This window comes from Patella vulgata, chromosome 6, assembly GCF_932274485.2.
Source record: "Patella vulgata chromosome 6, xgPatVulg1.2, whole genome shotgun sequence".
Lineage (NCBI taxonomy): Eukaryota > Metazoa > Mollusca > Gastropoda > Patellidae > Patella > Patella vulgata.
Genome location: NC_065884.2, coordinates 3,106,088 through 3,127,332, shown reverse-complemented (window position 1 = coordinate 3,127,332; position 21,245 = coordinate 3,106,088). Strand labels below are relative to the sequence as shown.

The following is a 21,245-nucleotide window of genomic DNA, read 5'->3' as shown; positions in this document are numbered from 1 at the left end:
TTGTAATCAATTAATTATGTTTGGTGAAATACAAGAACAGTCTGAATTAAACGGCTACCTTTTACATCTACTATGTCCATACTACATGTTTATTAATTATTGTTTTGTTGTTTGTCAATCAGTCATTAATAACAACTTCCGCATATAGCTAGTAGGATATTTTTGTCTTTGTTCATTACAAATGGCGCCCGAAACCATAGAAATACACAACTCGTGTACTGATTTTAAAATGTTCATTATGTCTTAAATATTAGATATACTGAATTCCAATTCGTGTTTTTAATTTCGAATATTATGGACAATATGTGAGTTAGAGATATGTCTCCTTTAACGACTTCATTCTAAGTAGCATACACAATTACACAATGACCATTTATAAATGATATCATAAAATAAGGAGATTATGTGGAGTAATTTTCAGCTATATGGTGCTTGATGGAAAACTCTCCTGTATAAAGCTCAAATGAGCATCTTAAAATACATTTTCATAGTCTCGCATATAGCAGACCTGCCATAACAAATTATTTGGAGACCAAAAGACACAAAATATTTTCTGAAAGTAGGCAAACATCACAGCCTACAAATTGTTCTCTCTGTATATACTATACTCACTGGGGTGGTTGGATGGCCGAATGGTTAGCACGCGCACGCTGTATCATACGGTCTGTCATTGAGTCAACTGGCGGGTTTTGATTCCCAAGCTGTATGTGATAAGGAGTAGGGATGCCTGTCCAACCTCGTGGGTTTTCTCTGGGTCCTCTGGTTTCCTCCCACTACTAAAGACCCCTACGCGCAAGCGAATTATTGAAATAAAAAAATTAAACCATATGTTAGTCCCGAAATGACCTAGTTTGTGTCGAGTGGACATTAAACCCCATTTCTCTCTCTCTCTCTCTATACTCACTGATTTGTCTCGTTGCTATAAGTATCTTACTGTCATGAGGGAGCAACCATGGCTCAGGGAGTAATACCTCTGTCAGACCGGGGTGGCATCCTTAATGCGCTGCTACGATGATGGAAAATAGTCTAAGAGCGCACCAAGATCAGCATAACCATGTTAAAAGAGTGGTGGAAATGCCATATATCGTGCTGGGGTCTCCATGTTCAAAACAAACACCAAGGTTTTGCGATCTGACTTAGAAAGCTGTGAGAATGCGGCTTTTTTTCAAGTTAATTTTTTGGGACATTTTCTCGCGTTATGTTCCATTCGCCGGTGACCTTGTGTATTTTCTGGTCGCTGTATGGTCGAAACAGTGCAGTAAGGATGCCATCCTGGTCTGACGGGGGCATATGATGTTGCCTAGCTAATGAAACCAGACAGTATATTTTGCGAATGTTGAGAAGTAATTATTTCATTTCCATTAAATAAAATAGAAAAGATTTATTTGGTCTTTGTGTGAAATGAGTAGTACCGCATTTCAAAATGGTATATTAATTTTTAGATCTGGTGGTCATTCAGGGCAGACTTCTTTTCTCGAAGTAGAAAGTTCTCTGTGTTCTGAATGAGTCTGCCCTTGTTAGTGGTGCATGACAGGAGGTCTGCCCTTGTCAGTGGTGCATGACAGGAGGTCTGCCCTTGTTAGTGGTGCATGACAGGGGGTCTGCCCTTCTCAGTGGTGCATGCCAGGGGGTCTGCCCTTGTTAGAGGTGCATGACAGGGGATCTGCCCTTGTCAGTAGTGCATGGCAGAGGATCCGGCAAAAAAAGCATCTAGTTTGAAATTGAGTCAATTGAGCAAATATACCCCAGTTCACTTGAATGTGGCCTTAGAATTGACAACTTGATTGTGGCCTTAGTATTGACAACTTGAATGTGGCCTTAGGGTTGACGACTTGAATGTGGCCTTAGGGTTGACAACTTGAATGTGGCCTTAGGGTTGACGACTTGAATGTGAATGTGTCTGATGTAAAAATAAAATGGGGTTTAATGTCTCCCCTGCTACAAAATACTTTGGACATTCTCAGAAACACACCAATGTCTCTTTGGGATTTACAGATGGACCTCAGTTTTTCGTCCTTTCACAATGACTTTGCGCTTTTTCTTTGAAAGTCCAACTGATACAGGACTCAAATAGATTTTAAAAAAAAAGGATAAAACTTTTGGTTAGGGTTCACCTGCTGAGTCAAAAGCTAAAAATAATGTTGCAGTACGAAAATTTGTATTTATTGAAGCCACACCCCAAGCATAGTTAAACATTGTTATATAATACTGGCATATAAAGTAATGATGCAGGATTTGAAGTCTTTGATAAAATAAATATATCTAGTTTCTCACAGCTTAATCCACGCAAAATATTTACTCAGATCTGATTGATTCATTTGTAGTAGGACAGGGTTCGGATACTGGATGCAGCGGCAGCTAATGTCATGAAACAAACAATAAACAAGATATAATTTGATACTTTTTATTATAAATTAAACAACAATGGATTCTGGAAATGTGAAGTGTGCCCTTAATGTCTCAAAATGATTGATTTGCCTGAAATGCTAAACAAATCATGAAATCTATACACCAAAGTCTATTTCTCAAACTACGAAATGAATTAACCCACTGAGGTGAATCAATTCATCGATCCTGTACAGCCCGTTAACCCACTATTAAAAACGAAATCACCAAATTCTTCCACACGAATCAAGTGAAAAGACCGCAATGCCTATACCTTCAGTGTCTGACAGTAGAACGCAATGTCTAAACTACTAGAACACTATTAAAATCGAAATCACCGAATTCTTCCTCACGAATCAAGTGAAAAGGCCGCAATGCCTATATCTGCAGTGTCTGGCAGTAGAACGCAATGTCTAAACTACTAGAACGCCATTAAAAACGAAATCACCAAATTCTTCCACACGAATCAAGTGAAAAGACCGCAATGCCTATACCTTCAGTGTCTGACAGTAGAACGCAATGTCTAAACTACTAGAACACTATTAAAATCGAAATCACCGAATTCTTCCTCACGAATCAAGTGAAAAGGCCGCAATGCCTATATCTGCAGTGTCTGGCAGTAGAACGCAATGTCTAAACTACTAGAACGCCATTAAAAACGAAATCACCGAATTCTTCTTCACGAATCAAGTGACCAAATTCCAATATCGTTTAGTACGTAGATCAATTCAGCGATCCCCACAGCGAAGCCACAAGTAGATCCAAATTATACTATTGTCTCCCAAATCAGAACTATTATCTAAGAGTAAGAAATGCGCTCAAACAATCTAGCCAAAATATAAAAGAAATGGAAATCAACACAATCTGGTTGATATGAGGTGATTATCGACTCTGACAACCGGTCTGTGTCTTACATATGATAAGGTTACCTTACCTCGGGAGTTACTAACTGAAACACCCCGATGAATGATACGCGCCCAGTTTTATAGTCGAAGCATGCAGGTGCACGATAGTTGATTGGCTCGCATACCCCAAGCAAGTAGACAAATTGATGAGTTTGGCCGACTGGTTTGAAATTCTTTATGCACTTCGGGCGACACTACCACATTAGAGATACATTGTCATGAAAGTATTTATCGGGTGATTATTTCCAATCAAAGTATTGGTATATATAGAAAGTATAGATGCCCAATCTTACTAGAAAAATACTAGATGAGATTGATTATTTAACATTCAAAAAAGAAAACAAAATTAAAATTTCAACGCTAGACGATCTCCCGGGTTGGGAGCTGATATTCATTTTATAGATTTTACTCGAATCAGTATCACTCTCAGATACTTTATATTTTAAATCTTCACTCTTCAGGATTTGTAAACTCAGACTTTTAAGAAATGAAAGTGAAATGAAATGTGTCCTCTACCAGGCTATTGAAGTAAGGCAAATGCCAACTTTTATTTAGAATTCCAACAACCAAGGAATCTTCTATATATGTGCACCCCAATGTTTAAACAGGACATCAGCTTTTCATCCCATCCATACAACTAGGCAGCATTAATTCACATGCCCTCCGTCTGGCACCACTGACAAGGGGTAACCATGAGGTACTTTCTCAGCCAAAAAAGAAAACGAATGTGGGACCACCAGGGCCCTATTCACCGAATCACTATGGCTACCAGATCCGATTTTAAGGAAATTGATGTAGATAAAGATGTCGATGTCTTCGAAATATCTGATAAGATATTTGTAAAGAATAGATTAACATCAATATTCTTTATATTAATGAATTTTTGATAACAAAGATTATAAAAGTTGTTGTTATAATAGGCCTATAATAAGGTTCATGTTTATATTAGTATTACTGAATTTTTGATAACAAAGATTGTAAAAATTGTTATTTGTAATCCATGACTAGCCTAATGACTTAGTCTGAAAAATTCTGCAATTTTTTAAATTTTAGATAAGCTTTAGATCTCTTAACTTGGTATTTAACGATGTTCTCATAGCTCTGCTTATCTATAGTGCATCTTGCAATTAGAGCTGTATAGTATATGCAAACATCTATAGTGCACCATGCAATTAGAGCTGTATAGTATATGCAAACATCTATAGTGCACCATGCAATTAGATAGCCATATGCAAACAGTACAGTAAATATTTCGATTATCAGATAGGCTACATGCTGAATATAACTAATGATATAAATATTGTCATTTTTGAGTGATGGATCAGAATTCTTGGATGATAATATATAAATTAACAGGCCACAGGGTGAATATACCTCAGGTATCATGAGAGGGGGATGCAGTCGGTGCGCCGCCCCAGGGCTTAGTTTATAATTATGGCGGCCCATAATATCAGAGTTCAAAACTGGACAATTATGCATGAATTTTGTTATCGTTCCATTTAAAAAGATTTTTTATTCCTCAGAACATATATAGTACAACTGAATCATCTAGATGTAACTAGTGTTGGAAAGGAGGAGGGGGGGAACAAAAAAGGTCTCGCTCCATCACTTATTTTTTCTTCTCAAGGGACCTGATATAACTACTGATAAGAACTGATATGCCGGCAATTAACAAAACAAGTTATCTAACACCTGTTAAATCAAAAGGATGCCAACACTCAATACAATCAATTGAAAAATACATCACCAAAATTATAAAAAGTCTTTTTTCATAAAAACAGTGCAAGACTGCTGGGAACACCCTTAGAGAAAGTGTCCTGGTTGACGGCCGATATAGTAGAGGGCTTCAAGGGAGCCTTTCACAATGCCAATAACTATGATCTCCACTTTTACTGGGGTGTTATGCCAGAATATTGGTCCTATGCATACATATACAAATGAACTATACATTAAAATGTTGCCATTTTTGATAGAGTGATCATCAGTCATTGAATATACGATAAATAGAATGACTTGAAATGCTTCAGTTATTAACATTTAGCTTAATCATTGTGGTCAATTAACGATGATTTGACAGTTTTATACCACGTTGTTTGGCAGTGCGCTGTGCTTGAATTAACTGTCTAAATTTTAACAACTGTGTGTGTATCAAAACTGAAAAGAAATCATTCAAATCTACAGAATGCTATAAATTATAAAATGCCACATACCCCAGTTGTAAACCAAACACACTAAATATCTAAAGCTTGTTAAATTCAGTCGACTTCAAACATGTCTTAGCCAAATAAACAAATCATATCGCTTTCTTTACACACACACCGACCACATGATGTGTCACGTGACGGCGTACAAACTTGTATATTGTCACGTATAACCAGACACTCGCTGAGACAATTAATCTGATTTATCTAAGGTCACATCACGTTAATTTGTCTTCTTACGCACCATTTCTTAATGTAGCCACAACAAATACCGTCTTAGATAGTTTTCTTTCAAGGTTAAGAAATTATAGTCACTGTTTAAAATGTCCCATGACATTTTGATCACGAGACATTTCGTGCAACCGGGCAAAGAAAATACGTATTCAAATGCATGTATGACTGTGCCGTCTATGCCTGTTGCCTGGCGATGCCCGGGTGAACCCCAAAGCTCAAGCATATATAGGCTAGCGGTTGAAGTCCATATCTTTTCCAATACCACTACCTATGGTAGAACAAAGGTTATTTTGGTATGGTTGGAAAGGAAATTTTTATCGACATAATGAAATCGGTTCTTGGGCGATTTTCAAAATGGGATAATAGTCATTTCTCGTCCATATTTTTTCCAATACCCCCACCTGGTAGAACAAAGGTTATTTTGGATTGTTGGCAAGGAAATTTTATCGGCATTATGAAATCATTTCTTGGGCGATTTTCAAAATGGGATATAATAATTGTTATTTCTCGTGGTTTCCATGACAACTTTTTAAAAAAATCATGAATATCGACCATATGCTTAAAATGACGTCAGTCATCTTTTACAGAAATATTAGAAGATTTTCGTAATTCTCTGTAAAACAGATTGGCAAATCGTGTTATACAACATATAATAGGGACCTTTCGCACCGGTACGAAAACGAATACGAAAATGTCATCGATTCGTGTGTACTTGTGACGTCAATCCGTAATGAGTGTTCGGCCAGTGAAAAACGTTACGCGTATGGAGCTGGATTTACGTAGGTATGCAAACGAATATGTTTCTTGTCTCATATATTGGATTTTTCACCATTTTTTTTTCAAGCTTTTATGTATATTGTTGATTGTGTAGCGTTCGTAGAATGTGCTCACAAGGAATATTCTATTTGATTTGTTGTACGTCTGCCGAAAAATCGATTGAAAACTTTCACTTTGCCTTGACCGAGAAGTTCATGGAGTGGAAATTAAGGCCATCTAGTTATTATCGTACGTCGGATTGCCAAACCGCGTGTTAGAGGATACGAAAACGAAAACGTAAAAAAACATATGTTCGTTTTGGTGTTCGTTTTCGTACCGATGCGAAAGGTCCCAAATATAAACTATAACGCAAAGTAATGGCAGTCAATGTGAGATGGTATCGTATACCACTACCATTCGTCGTAGGCCTGAGTGAAAGTAACAATATAAACAACAGGCCTATTATAATTTAAAGAAAATTGAACATTTGCATGAATAAAGGAAAAAATTACCATTTTACATTTTTGTGTTGTGTTGGTAAAGTTGCTCGTCAGATTTTTTTCATATGATTACTTTCAAGGAACTAACTATTATAGAATCTTCACTGAAAAAATGTCGAATTTTAGATAAAAACCAATGCTTGATTTGTTTCAACTCTTTAGTCAACAAACAGTATGTCAAAAATCCGACATTTGCTGGACTTGAAACTATACTTTGTCGAGCAGAAATTTGTCGTGATGATGTGTATGGAAATGTTTATCCCCACAAGGGCGATATTTTGAACTTCAGGTTAAAAGTCAGGTACCATAAAGCATGCAGAACAAATTACATGTCCAAAAAGAATTTAAATATAAAATCCAATACAGCATCGACAAATACCGAAGATGGAAATAATGAAAAGCGGCTGAATAGGGAACTATCGTCCGATTTTGATATTCGACTGCAGTGCTTCATTTGTGGAACAGGTGGCAGGAAATCTGAAAAACTAACAAATATTTCTACTGGTTCTGGATATTCAACAGCCACCAAAACTCTTAAAGCCGCAGATGATCGCAATGATGAAGTTGTGAAACTAAGAATGTTTTTACACCAAGATTTCGGGGCCTTAATTTAATTGATGGTATGATGTCTTCTGTAAGAAATTTCGCTCTTTTATTATACGGAAATCATACAAGTAACAAAAACCACGCCTGTTGTACCCTTGATGAAATGCGTTATATTATTGCCACTTCAAGCGGCAGCCACTCTTCCTACAGCCGAAGAAGCCTTCCTCCAACACACACGCTGTTACAACTACCAGACATATATATATATGGTGCCATAGTCACCAGGCGAAACCTAATCTCCCTAGCCCAGGGGATCATGGGTGGCGAAGAAATGCTGATGGTGTATTAGTACCCCTTTTATTTGAGAAGGAATCGGCGCCAACATTTAAGTTAGGGAAATGACTCACCTTTTTTGTACAGATACGCGGTGTAACTCGGCAAGATATATTGCCAATGTGTTTCTGTCGGTTTTTAATGTATCGAACACTGCAAATGTTATGCCGAGTGCTCCAAGGACATTTTATCAAGTGATAACGATTAACAACTCCTTGGTGTTATCAATATAGTATTTAGAACATTTGAAATTTCGTAAAATAACGTCAACACTGTGAATTTAAGTTTCTACACTGTAACAAAAATTTCCGTGAAAAAACGTAAAAAATTCCGGAAACAAAAATTACCAGGAAAATTTTATCCGTATTTGTTTTTCCTGTAATTTACAGAAATTCCCTCAATTAACAGAAATTCCATTTTCAAATACAGAAAAAAAAATCCTGGTAAATTTTGTTTCCTGACGATGATGAAGGTGATAAAAATTTCATTGAATTAACCATTGACTTTATATGCGTGCGTGAAATAGCTTTATTTAACGTCCGCTTCCACCGAAGTGATACCGCAGATAATCTTTAAACGTAACCTCTTTTCGCTGATATAAGAATCGAGAGCAAGGTATCACACACCGCTACTCGTCAGTGGTTGGAGGCTTTTACATGCAAGTGTGCGGTATTATCAATTCGCAGGTATGTAGACTCTGCCATAGAGACAAACCGACTTACACTGGCCAACCTGTTGTACTATCCGGATTTAAGCCTACTTGATTACCAGATATTACAACCTTATTTCACGCAGCATTAAAACATATTTTTATATATTTATGAAAATACTTACAATCTGATTTCCGTATGATGAATTACAATACACTTTATAGATCTTATAAATAATGGAAATTAGATATACATGACAATTAATATACCAAACTTTACAAAATATGATTCTTCATATTATGGTTAATAAATTGAAATGAATACTATAACATGACGATTATTAGGAATGATTATATATGTATACGATTACTTATCGTTGCACCGTTTATCCCGTAAAATAACAGACTTAAGTCGATTACAGAACGGAATAAAACATTTTATCCCTAAATTTCAAGGAACTTCCTTGTCATTCCACCGTTTATTCCGTAAAATAACAGAATTAAGTCCATTATAGAAGGGAATAAAACATTTTATCCCTAAATTTCACGGAAATTTCCTGTTTAATACTGAATATTCCACAGAAATACATAAAACACGTAATTTGAAGAAATAATCCACACTATTAACACAATTTATCAAAAAAATCCATCGATTAACAGAAAAAAGGTGTTAAAACACGGAATTCGGCCACATTAAAAATGGATATTTTTTACAGTGTATAGGTAGAATCTTTGTATGGCCAGGAATAAACCATATTTGATCAATATAACAAATATATTAATCCGTTGCAATGGATTATTTTAATTGAAAGTCAGTGTTTTTTTTTTAATAAAAATACCGAAGTTTTATTAACAATTTACACTTTAAATGATTATACTGGTGATCTTATGACAAAATGATAGCGATGACGTCGCTATTACGCCACAATTACGTCATATCTGCAAATTTGCAGGTATTGGCCAACAATAGTAAATTATTTTCAGAAGCTATCCAAAAGCTATCCCTACCCCCATCAAATATATCGTCTTTAAAGAAACCCGGACCACGGGTAAAAGTGCAAAAAAAAAAAATATATATTTTGGACCATGTTGAAAATTTACCCAAGAACCAGTTTTGAGTTCTAGGGATGTGTCTCTATCAGAAAATGTCCAACGTGCTTCGTTCTACCTCTGGTAGGGGTATCTCGTTATTTAAGCCCATTTTGGCGCCTTGGCCGCTAGACTAATAGACAGGGGGGGGGGGCTGAGTAATGTGAGCCCAGTAAGATATTTTAAAGTGTGTATGACTCTATTCTTTGGAACCTTATCATAATGTCTGTCATTAAGTCAGCTGGCGTGGTTTCGATTCCCCGGTTGTACGTGACAAGGAGTAGGGTCGCCTATCCAACCTCGTGGGCTTTCTCCGGATCCTCTGGTTTCCTCCCACTACTAAAGACCACAGCGCGCAAGCGAATTATTGAAATAAAATTGAACCATATGTTAGTCCCGAAAAGACCTAGTTTGTGTCGAGTGAACATTAAACCCAATCTCTCTCCGAGTGAACGCTATTAATTTATATTCGAGTGAACGCTATTAAATTCGACTTTAGTCATAGTAACCACGCGCCTTCTAGTTATATCCCTGCTTCCGGTTTATTGCACCCATACACTCAGACTAGGGCCCGCCGACACTTGTAAACAACCAGTTACTTCCCTTGTGTTATGAGTCGAGTTACAACTGTCGCTGTGCTATTTATTTATATTTATGGATATATTTGAAATGTTCGAATTAAATTGTAGACTATAAAATAAAACAAGTGGATACGTATCTGGATAGATCGGGTGCATTATTAGCAAATCTAGATTGAGTGCAGTGGAGAAAAAAGTTGAGCAACCGAGTCAAGGCACGTGGTTATTATGACTAAAGTCGAATTTAATAGCGTTCACTCGGATATAAATTTAACAGCGTTCACTCCAATATAAATTTTAAAAAAGGGCAGCAATTTGCAGGTTTTTTTATATGGGGGACAATAGAATACCGAACTTATCAGGTAAGGGAACCAATGGCTTTTTAATTGTTTTTCTTTGCTAACACCGAATATGATTGAAGTCGAAAATGAATTCTATTTTAGTACATAATTAAAACTTGCCAAATTCCATCTTACTCTGGACTATCGACGAAAATGTTCTGGGACGAGAAAAATCGTCAAGATATTTTAATGAAATTTCATCGGAGCACACCCCTGGGGTAACATTAATATACAGTCTCTAATGTCAGTTTGCCGTAGATCTGCGGTAACTCGACGAGGTCACTGCCAAAAGACAGAAACTGATAAACTAGACTGCTGGTGCCTATGGTCCATATATTAATTCATATCGATGACTGATGTCATGCAGGGGATCACGTGGGTAAGACGTTGGCTCGCTAGCCTGGAGGTCGGGTGTTCGATCCCTGCATTGGCCGAGAAAGTTCATTCAGATTTTCCAACGTGGTTTTCCCTTGTCAGTGATGCAGGATGGAGGGCCTGACAAGGACAGCTGTCTAGTCGTTCGGATGGGACGAAAAACCGAGGTCCCGTGTACACATTTGCGTGCACGTAAAAGATCCCTTGGCAGTTGGAATTCGATATAAGAGTAGGCCGTAGCGCCGCTGCCCAGGCAAAATTTTCCCCATAGCACACTGTATGGCGTATGCCCATCTTCATTAGCCCAGGTTAGGAGAAGAACTGTAGGACGTTAAACCCCATTTCATTTCATTTCTGATGTCATGCAACTGAAGCATAACTTTTGCCCAAGTTGAAACTTTCACAGAGCACGTCTTTATTTCTCAAAGCACGTTTTTCGCTCATTAGAGCAAGGACGCGGTCAATGGCACGCTAGAATAGGCTCTGAACTGAGTTCAACCGACTGTTCTAGAGACAGTGTAGTAGGACGACGATAATGATAATTAATGAGCTAATTAAAAGTTTACTCAGTATAACATTCAGAACCACCGGAACGTTCGAGGGAGTCTCTCAGCTGGAGAGGGACAGGTCCACTGGAACGCTCGAAGGAGTCCCTTAGCTGGGGAGGGACAGATTAGATGGGTGTAAGCAGTGTTCGTTGTTCTCACCGAGAAATGTTTTGCAATTCTGTTGGAGAAATGATGACATCCGGCGGCTTCTGGCTCTGTAACCACTTAAACCCCATCCAGCCAAAATACGGCTCGGATCACTATAAACAACAACTGATTCGGTTCTCGAATCCGAGTTCCATCTAAAATAGTAACTCGTTTGAACCATCCATAAGCTCAATGACATTTCATTTCTTAAACCATACAACAGAAAGCTTTTATTGTCCTGTCATTTCTCCATAATGGGTATGATCATATCATAGCCGGATTTCCTCAACACAGACGGAACCCCGGAGATTAAGATTCAAGTATTTTATTTGTGAATGTTGGATTTAGGTATAAGTTCTCTAGATGATATATTTAGATAGGGTTCAATTAATACACTGTATTTATCGTTATAGTAAACGTACTATGGTAAGGAGAAATAATGTACTACATACCAGGGAGGAGGGGGGGGGGGGTACAATGTACTGTATACCGGGGTGGGTTCAGGGGATATAAGAACGACTCTACTAGGGGTGGTCGGTGGCTGAAGGATACGGTGTATTGTATGCAATGGGCGGTCGGTGGGTGAATGATACCCTGTACTGTATGCAATGGGCGGTCGGTGGGTGAATGATACGCTGTACTGTATGCAAAGGGGGGGGGGGGCGGTGGGCGAAGAATACACTGTACTATATGCAAGGAGCGGTCGGTAGGCAAAGGATACACTGTACTGTATATTAGGGGTGGGCGGTGGGTAAAAGAAACGCTTTACTTAATATAAGGGGTGGGTGATGGAAACGCTGGACTGGATACCAAGGGCTCTCAGTGTGTGACAGAATCACTATACTGTAGTACGTGTATACACGGGGTGGTGGGTGGGTGAAGGGATCACTGTACAGTGTACCAGGGGGGGTCGGTCAGTAAAAGGAACATTGTACTGTGTACCAGAGGCAGCAGGTGGGTAAATATTTCATAGAAATGGAAAAAAATGGGGTTTTAACCGGAAATGGAAAAAATGGGGTTTTAACCGCCCACTGTTCTGCTCCAACCGGCGCTACGGAGTATTCTAATATCGAATTCCAACTGCCAAGGGATTTTTACGTGTATGCCGGTGTATCGTCCCATCCTAACGACTATACTTAATATTTCATAGACTCAGAAGACAAAACTGTCTTTCTGGGAGCTAACAATACTTGTAGCAGAGTAGTTTTGGCAACTTTACTTACCAACTATAGAAATAATGTGTAGTTTATTTAAGATTCAAAAAAGATGAAAAGTGGTATGGTATGTTTCAGAACACGTGATCATATATTTCCGTTAGCGACGTCACATCCGCTTACCATCAATAGGTATAATAATCTTTATTTAAAACATTGAAAACATAAAAAGATACAAAATATAAGAACGTGTAGACTTTCAAACGAGAAGGGGTATCAGATGTTAGTGACGTCACTTCCTGTAGCTAAATTCAATAAGATATTATTGGTTAGGGTTCAGTTTCCAGACTTTCACGTGGTTTATTTTCATAGCTGCATCTTCGCCATCTCGTTCAAACGGGTTCCATGTTGGGTACCATAGATCTTTACCCGCCCAGAACTCGGACTGCAAGGCCCGAGTCCAGGGTTTAGGGTAGGAGGATATAAAACTATCAGGGAAATAGTTGAGTCCACCCACAGCTACATTTAATATAATATAAAACTGAAACACAAATAAAGAAATTGTTATGTGAAATACCCACTTGTCACTGACAATGTCTGACTTGTATTAAAATAAAATGAAATGGGGTTTAATGTCTTACTTTTTTGCACCAACCGGGATGTTGAAGGTAAAAGTGGTGAAATATCATCGGCTTGATACTTTAGAAATAAAATGGGGTCTAACGCCCTACTGCACCGCCTGGGCTAATAAAGACCGGTATACACCATGCATGGAAATTTAATCGGACAGCAGCGCTACGACCTACTCTTATATCAAATTCTAACTGTCAAAGGTTCTTTTACGTGCACGCCAATGTGTACACGGGACCTCGGTTTTTCGTCCGGTTCGAACGACTCTTGCCTGTTCCCCCGTCCTACATCACTAAGGGAAAACTACGCGAGAAAATCCAGATGATATTTCTCGGCAAACACCACGACCGAACACGGGACAACCGGGCTAGCGAGCCAACGTCTTACTCACTGAACCATCGAGTATCCCTTTAATAATTTCGTCCTTTTGCCAAACGTCTATTAAAGATACCGGTATAAGTTACTGAAACGTTGCATGAACTATTGGCACTGGATCAGGAAGCTCCTGGTTTCATCCCCGTTTGGCCGAGTGAATACCACGAGATTCTCAAGCATGGGTCTTTTTTGTCAATGGTGTACTTCTATCTTCATTAGCCCGTTTGGCACCATATAGCCCGGTTGGGGCTGACGTGCCATAAAACTCCATTTCATTTCATTTCATTAGCCCGATTGAAGTAGAAAGTAGTACCGTACGTAAAATCTGATTTTATTTCATTTCATACTGTAGTTCTAGAAACTATCATACATTATAGAATAATGATCATGGCTTTGTGAAGGTACCTAGTAAATCTATAAAGTTATTAGACTTTTATTAAGATGTTTTAGTTTATCAAGTGTCCGGACAGACTTGTTTCCGCTTACATAAAGGTACCTGTGCGAATACTGAAACGTTGCATGTAATAAACTAAAAAGTATAAATCCATAAAGTTAGCACTTTTATTAATATGTGTTAATTTGTGATGCGTCCCGGCAGTAATTTCTCAATTCGTTCACCGGTTTGTCGCCCCACCAACCTGAACATCTCGGCTGGTAATGCTACGTTTCCATTATCACAATTCGCGCTACGATTAAAATCGTGGTTTTAATAAAGGGGTAATCCTATTAGGTCTTATCACGTATTGCGATCGTGTTGATCATATCTAAACGAATCCGAACGTATCTACACGTACCAGATCGTGGACTCATTACGGACAATCCTATCGTAACACAGCGCACGACATTGGGGACCTCGCATTAGATATACAATATGAATGGTATAGCATCTGACTGGACAGTAGTGATCTACTTGTATTTTGCTTTCAAAAAGTGGACCTTAGATGTCCATGAAATAAAATCTACGAATTCCGAATTGTTAATATACCTCCTGGTCAAAGGGCGCCATCTTGGTAGCATATCTCCACGGACTCTCCATAGTCTCGTCGAATTCGCCATATTTCCAGAATCCACCATCGTCAGGGGTAACTTTTAGAACTTCTTCATCGTCCACAGTGAATCTTCGAAATAAAATAAAAACAATTATACAACACTCAGGCCAACAAACAATGTTGAAATAAAACGGCTTCCACGTGCTGTCCTACTGTTCTACCCCCACTGAGCAACAGAAGTCGGTAAAATAAAAACACTTACACAAACCACATATTAAAAGTAATTAAATGTAATGATATGTTTCCTTCTTGAAAATAACCGGGTCGATTTAAACTAGGGTATTTTGGCACAGGTTGTTGTTGATGTTCTTAGATTTTAACGCCCGCTTCCACCGAGGTTGTTTCGATTCCCCGGTTGTATGTGACAAGGAGTAGGGTCGCCTGTTCAACCTCATGGGTGTTCTCCGGGCCCTCGGGTTTCCTCCCACTGCTAAAGACCCCTACGCGCAAGTAAATTAAACGATATATTAGTTCCGAAATCATCTAGTTTGTTTCGAGTGAACGTTAAACCCCATCTCTCTTAAACACAATCCCCCTGTTTAAAAAAATGACTTACCTCAAGTAATCTTCAGTCCATTCTACGGCATATCTGTGAAATGCGTCAGCAAACGTCGTTCCATTACTCAACCGCCTTTAAAAAAACAAATCAATATTAACAATCTATGGAGACAATATTTAATTGTTTAATACACAGAGGTATTTCTTGTCGCGTAGTAAAATTAGAGCAGTACAATAAGTAATGTTTGCTGTTCTCCATAACATGATCACATGTGCATTGTGGCTTGTTAGAAATATTCATTAAAAATTTGTGGTAGTGTAGATTATGTTTTTGGCACCTTATAGTCTGGTGTGGTGTATTTGTATATTTCTGGTCCCTTGATAATAGTGGTTTAGGATGATTTGATCATTTCTGCGTAACTGACATATGTATTGCTGCAAAGTTTGGCTTTGGGTGAAAAGACGGTTTATATGTTGTCGTTGATGCAGTATGTTTCGGTATTTTAATTGGTTTCGTGTAGCGTGAAGATTTATTGCTGCGATTGTAGGTGGAAGGAGTAATGGGCGATAATTTGGAGATTTTTTGTGCATCAATTTGTAGAATTAGATTAGTTTGTGCTGTGTCGTCTTTCTTTCAATGGGATAAACTCAGATTCTGTTATACTTCTTGAGACATCAAGTTGAAGTTTTTCCAGCTCAATTGTCCCTTGGCCTGTGCAACTGTCTCATAAGACATCTGCGTAGCCAAACAAGAGCCGGATAAAAGATTTGTATATTACTTCGAGTGACTTTCTAGAGAGTCTATACTTGAAGATTCGAATTTAGAGATTCTGGATGCATTTAATGTGCATGGTTTGTCCAATTGCACGATTTTTGAAGATATACACCTAAATGTTTATGAGAAGATACTTCAGTAAGATCAGTAATGTTGAAAGATAATCAAGAGGTTGAAGGGTTTTGTTTTCTGGAGAAAGTGATACTACTGGTTTTATCAGGGTTGAAGGCAACTTTCCACTAAGAAGCCCATTTGTTGATAGTGTAAAGATCTGCGTTTAAAATTCTTTGAGATGGAACGGGGCCTTCAATGACAAGAAAGAAAGACGTATCGTCTGCGAAAAGTCGTATATTTAATGTTATATCGTTAACAAGATCATTTGTGTAGACGACGAAAAGTAAAGAGCAAGAAGACCTCGATGCCAGACCTTATCAAAGCCTTCTTTACCTTCATCAAGGGCTTTATACATATGGTCATGGGCAGATTTAGTTCTTACATAATGTATGTTTTAATCTTACTTGGCGGATGTTGCCTTCAGGTAACCGTTTATCTTCCAGTTTGGTCCATAATGTAGTGTAGTTCCCACGTGATCAACCCCCATTGATAGACCGTCAGCATCGGTATAGTTCAAATTACCTGGAAATATTATCACCGCCATTATTATTATTATTATTTTCTATAAGATTAGATATTTATCACCGTCGTTATTATTATCATTATTTATAAGATTAGATATTTAAAAACGAAACACTAGGTTGAAATGTGTGGTGGTTTAGTCATCTTCTAACATTTCGGTTTAAAAGATTCTTTATCACTCATTTATAGAATTAAGTCAGATTAAGCCGTGCTTCAATTCTTGGGCACTGTTTGTGTTTTATTCTCAATCATAGGATTTAGCCACCCTTCTTGGACCCTGTTCGTGTCTAATTCTTAATAATAGGATTTTAGCCGCGCTTATTGGATGCTGTTTGGGTTTAATTCATAATCATACGACACTATCTGGGTCTATTAGCCGCGCTTCTTGGACACTGCCTCGTCCTAATTCATTCTTAATCATACGATTTTAAAGCAGGCAATTTAGCCTGATATCCCCAACCGCTGCCTGTTTAATTCCCCCCCACACCCTCTCCCCGCACACACTTCTTAAATACAAAAGAACCTGCGAGTGTAAATTTCTATTTAAAAGAAATAATATAAATTATTCCACCCTGCTCAATGCACCACAACCGTCACAATTTCAAGAGGAATCCTTACCACGACTTTCCATAATGTCAATTTCACCGGAAGCTGGCCAACCGCCATAAGCAGCATAGGTCGGCATCATCCAAATAGCTAAAACAAAAATAAAATAACAACCATTCCATATAAATATTCTTATCGATCTTCTCTTCTTCTAATTACAACTGGCACGGATTTGTTTTGTGCATTCAGTCTTCATTAGCCAATTAGGTGCAATAAAGTAGAGCGTTAAGTTTCAGTTTCATTTCATTTCCATGCATTTAATCCCTCGATTGTCTAGGCACACGTCTATTGTTCGTACATCTGTCGAGTGAGAATCGGGACATTCGAACCAGAAAAATCCTAGACTATTTAGGAATTTGTCCATTTAACATTAACGTAGCCAGTCATCAGACGTTGAGTGTTTATTTTATTTGTTCATGTAACATCAACGTTGCCAGTCATTAGACGTAGGATGCTGATTTTATACGATATATTTATTCTAGAAAGAGAACTCCAGTTTCTTCAATGTCTAATTCTCGGTCATCCAGCTTAAAAGATAATTAATTGACTCACCTGGCCATAACCAATCACCCACGGGTAATTTAGCCTCGATTTCAACTTTACCGTATTTGATATTTAAACCACGTGAGCTTCTAAGTCTAGCTGACTGGATGGGATTAACCAAGTTTGATGGTGATCCAGTTCGTGCACAACCATAAAAGGCGTTGCCCGTACATTTGTTATGAGGTGTATGACCTAATAAATATATGATTCAATTTTAGAAATTAACGATGAACCAATTAGTTGTGGTGGGTTGCTAGGCAACAAAACATATGGTAACCAACAGCAATATTCCTATATCAAAGCCTCATTGCTTGCACGCCCTGTACACTGATGTGAAATCCAAGGCTTAGCTATATAGGGTCAGGACTTTGGTCCCGATCGTCCAGTCTCAAAATGTCTCGGAGAACAGGTACTGGAATACGGGATTCATTTAGCCCCAAGCCATCATCGATTTCCCCGCAATAGCTGTGATCGGCTCTAATATTTCCTCAGAGTTGTGTTAGATACAACGGTTTCTGCCACAGATGGAGCTGCATATGACAACGTTCTTGCTCGAAGCATGTATGGGGTCATACTCTTCGCAGTGTTTCGTTTGATTAGAGCTAATCCCACTACTCACTGCTGTAAACAAAGCAAATTCTTGTTCTAAATTATGACTCGTCAATAGTTCGATAAACAACCAATAGCTTACTGCGTAACAATACCAAACAGAGCTCCAAAATGGACCAAATATGTTTACATAACGTTACGTCATGACTCACGATTTTATTATGCCCAATTAACTAGTGCATAGCAGAATATTGCAGAAAAAACTAATTATGTGACAACCAAGGCTATCAACTGTCAACACGATTTTTACTCTGTGAATATATAGTAAACAATATTGTTTTGAGACGAACAACACTTTCACCGTTTTTAATACCTTAAATCACTGTCCAATGTTTTAGGGAAGACCCCTGATTAAACGAAGGGCTGTCATGTTGCTGTGCTTTTGGATAGATTTGATTGAACGTGAAGAATAGACACACTCCCTCAAAAGAGCAAGTATCAGAAGCTAATCCAGCAATGGACAGAGAGGGATTTCTCGGGCCATTGCTTCAGGAATATGGTATTGGGTTAATCCATGAAGTCTTGAAACACACAAACTAAGTACATCTTGCACCACCAACTTCATAGCCCGGTCAGAAAAGCAGGACGTCAAAACCCAATCTTATACCAACCGAATAATTGGATCTTATTGAAAGGTGTTTTTTTTTACGGAGAGAAATCTTACCCCACACGTCAAGTGTTCCAGATTCGAGGAAACCATCACCATAATTATCAACTGTTAGAGTCTGAAATATGAACAATGTATTGTCGTTATAAACGAAATGAAGTTTAACGTTCTACTGTTCTGCTCCAACTGGGCTAATGAACATCGGTCTGCGCCATGCAGTGTGCTATGCGGAAAATTTTCCCGGGCGGCAGTGCTATGGCCTACTCGTTTTTCGTTTTCCGCCTGGCAGTACGCTCGACCGTCCTCCAATTCGTATACATGGACGTAATGACTTTTAAGTTGCAAGATATAAAACCAATACGTTTGACACTTAGATGAATGTTAGTTTTGTCGACCCATATGTAAATGAAATGCGGTTTAACTATTTATACAAGAAACGTGCCCAGAAACGGCGTAGTCTGTTTTGTTGAAATTATGAAGGAAGCTGGTAGAGCTCATGGGGTTTTAATAAATTGTATGATAATTGGTTGACTCACCGGTTTAATATAGAGAACACCGTCTCTAGTATAACTGTTTGATCTGTTATTGGTGTAATGTTGAAATTCCCAATTCTAAAATGGAATAAAATTTTAATAAGAAAGTCAGGGTGACAGAAAATGATGGATGAAATCCCGAAAGAATTTTCGAATAGAGACACGTCAATTTATAGGCACACCAACAAAATTTTTAAATCGCTTCAGCCTTTTATCTATAGAACTGCTATTTCAATTATTCGCATGACCAAAAACGGCGAAATTGTCCATGACAGGAATTCCCAACACTACAATTACCAACAGATGAATTTTCCGATAGAAATGCCCCTCCCCCTCCCTTTCTCTTCCCCCGACCTAATTCCTTCAACTGACATGTAGCCCCTTATGTATATAATGACAACCATACAAAGACATATCAAGGGAAGTTACTCTACTTACTCCGCCCCCACCAAGAGTTATTTCATGCTCCCATATACGGTGATTCAAAAAATCAAAGTTATCCTCAAACACCAAACATGGATAACTTGTACAGGGCGCAGCTTTAAAATCTGAAATATAATAAAATATTCCATTTCATTATTGTACATGTACAGATACTGCATTCCAACGTCTTTACAATTCTGAAAAACTTTTATCCTGAGGGCTGATTTTATACATAGACCAGTGGGGGATGTCTTGGCATGATTGGGACTGTCGTGCTTTCATTGGCGCTTTACATTCCAGTACATAACGAAAAACACGAATAATTAAATATGTTAATGTCAATACAAATCGGTAAAATATAAAATGCGAAAATTAAAAAGAAAAACGAATTGGAAAACGTCTGATTTTAATCAGATTGATACTGATCTGGTAAATGTACAAGGTCTTGAAACTGGATGTTTATGTTGCCTAAGTTATGCACGAGAAACAATACTTCAGGACAGGCTGTAGAGTGGTTGCCAGCGCAGATTATCCACCAAAGCGCATGTCCGTCCTCTTTAGCCTGGTTGTTGAAGGAAACTCCATTTTAAAACTCTATTTCATCTCAATGTCTATTTTATTAAAATGTGCTTACCTTGACAATGTTTTCCTGTATAATGTTGGCTACAATCACATCGGTATGCCTCTGACGACAAGCGTACACATTCACCATTATTAACACATGGCGAGCTGTCACATTTATCTAATATAACATAAAATAAACACGTGGTCACATTTATCTAATATAACATAAAATAAACACGTGGTCACATTTATCTAATATAATATAAACACATGGTCACATTTATTTAATATAATATCAACACGTGGTCACATTTATCTTATATAATATCAACACGTGGTCACATTTATTTAATATATTAAAAACACGTGGTCACAGTTATCTAATATAGTATAAACACGTGGTCACATTTATGTAATATAATATCAACACGTGGTCACGTGTAATATAAAAAAAACACGTTTCCAAGTCTAACCGGATTATATTATAATCAACAATGAGCTACAGAATTGAGCGAGCATTAAAAATTACCGATACTTACTCGCTACTTTACGAATACGGTAAGATGCTAAAAATCCCTTCTGTGAGACGTAAAAATCCGAGTGAAATTTAAACATCGTTGAATTGACAACATTTTCCACTGAAACAGAAATATCAG

The 21,245-nt window shown here is 37.9% G+C and overlaps 1 protein-coding gene across 1 annotated transcript in view; it reads right to left on the bottom strand.

Annotated features, from left to right (window-relative positions):
* Positions 1-12,943: 12,943 nt before the first annotated feature.
* LOC126823515 (beta-1,3-glucan-binding protein) overlaps positions 12,944-21,245 on the bottom strand; it is a 33,185-nt gene continuing 24,883 nt past the window's right edge. The window contains exons 4-14 of the mRNA XM_050552412.2: positions 21,129-21,227; positions 20,660-20,767; positions 20,041-20,150; positions 19,606-19,680; positions 19,127-19,187; positions 17,863-18,045; positions 17,323-17,400; positions 16,587-16,704; positions 15,352-15,426; positions 14,732-14,864; positions 12,944-13,282 (exon numbers count right to left, since the gene is read on the bottom strand). Of these exons, the coding sequence (XP_050408369.1) occupies positions 13,064-13,282; positions 14,732-14,864; positions 15,352-15,426; positions 16,587-16,704; positions 17,323-17,400; positions 17,863-18,045; positions 19,127-19,187; positions 19,606-19,680; positions 20,041-20,150; positions 20,660-20,767; positions 21,129-21,227 (1,259 nt within the window). The 3' untranslated portion in view covers positions 12,944-13,063. The remainder of the gene's footprint in view (positions 13,283-14,731; positions 14,865-15,351; positions 15,427-16,586; positions 16,705-17,322; positions 17,401-17,862; positions 18,046-19,126; positions 19,188-19,605; positions 19,681-20,040; positions 20,151-20,659; positions 20,768-21,128; positions 21,228-21,245) is intronic.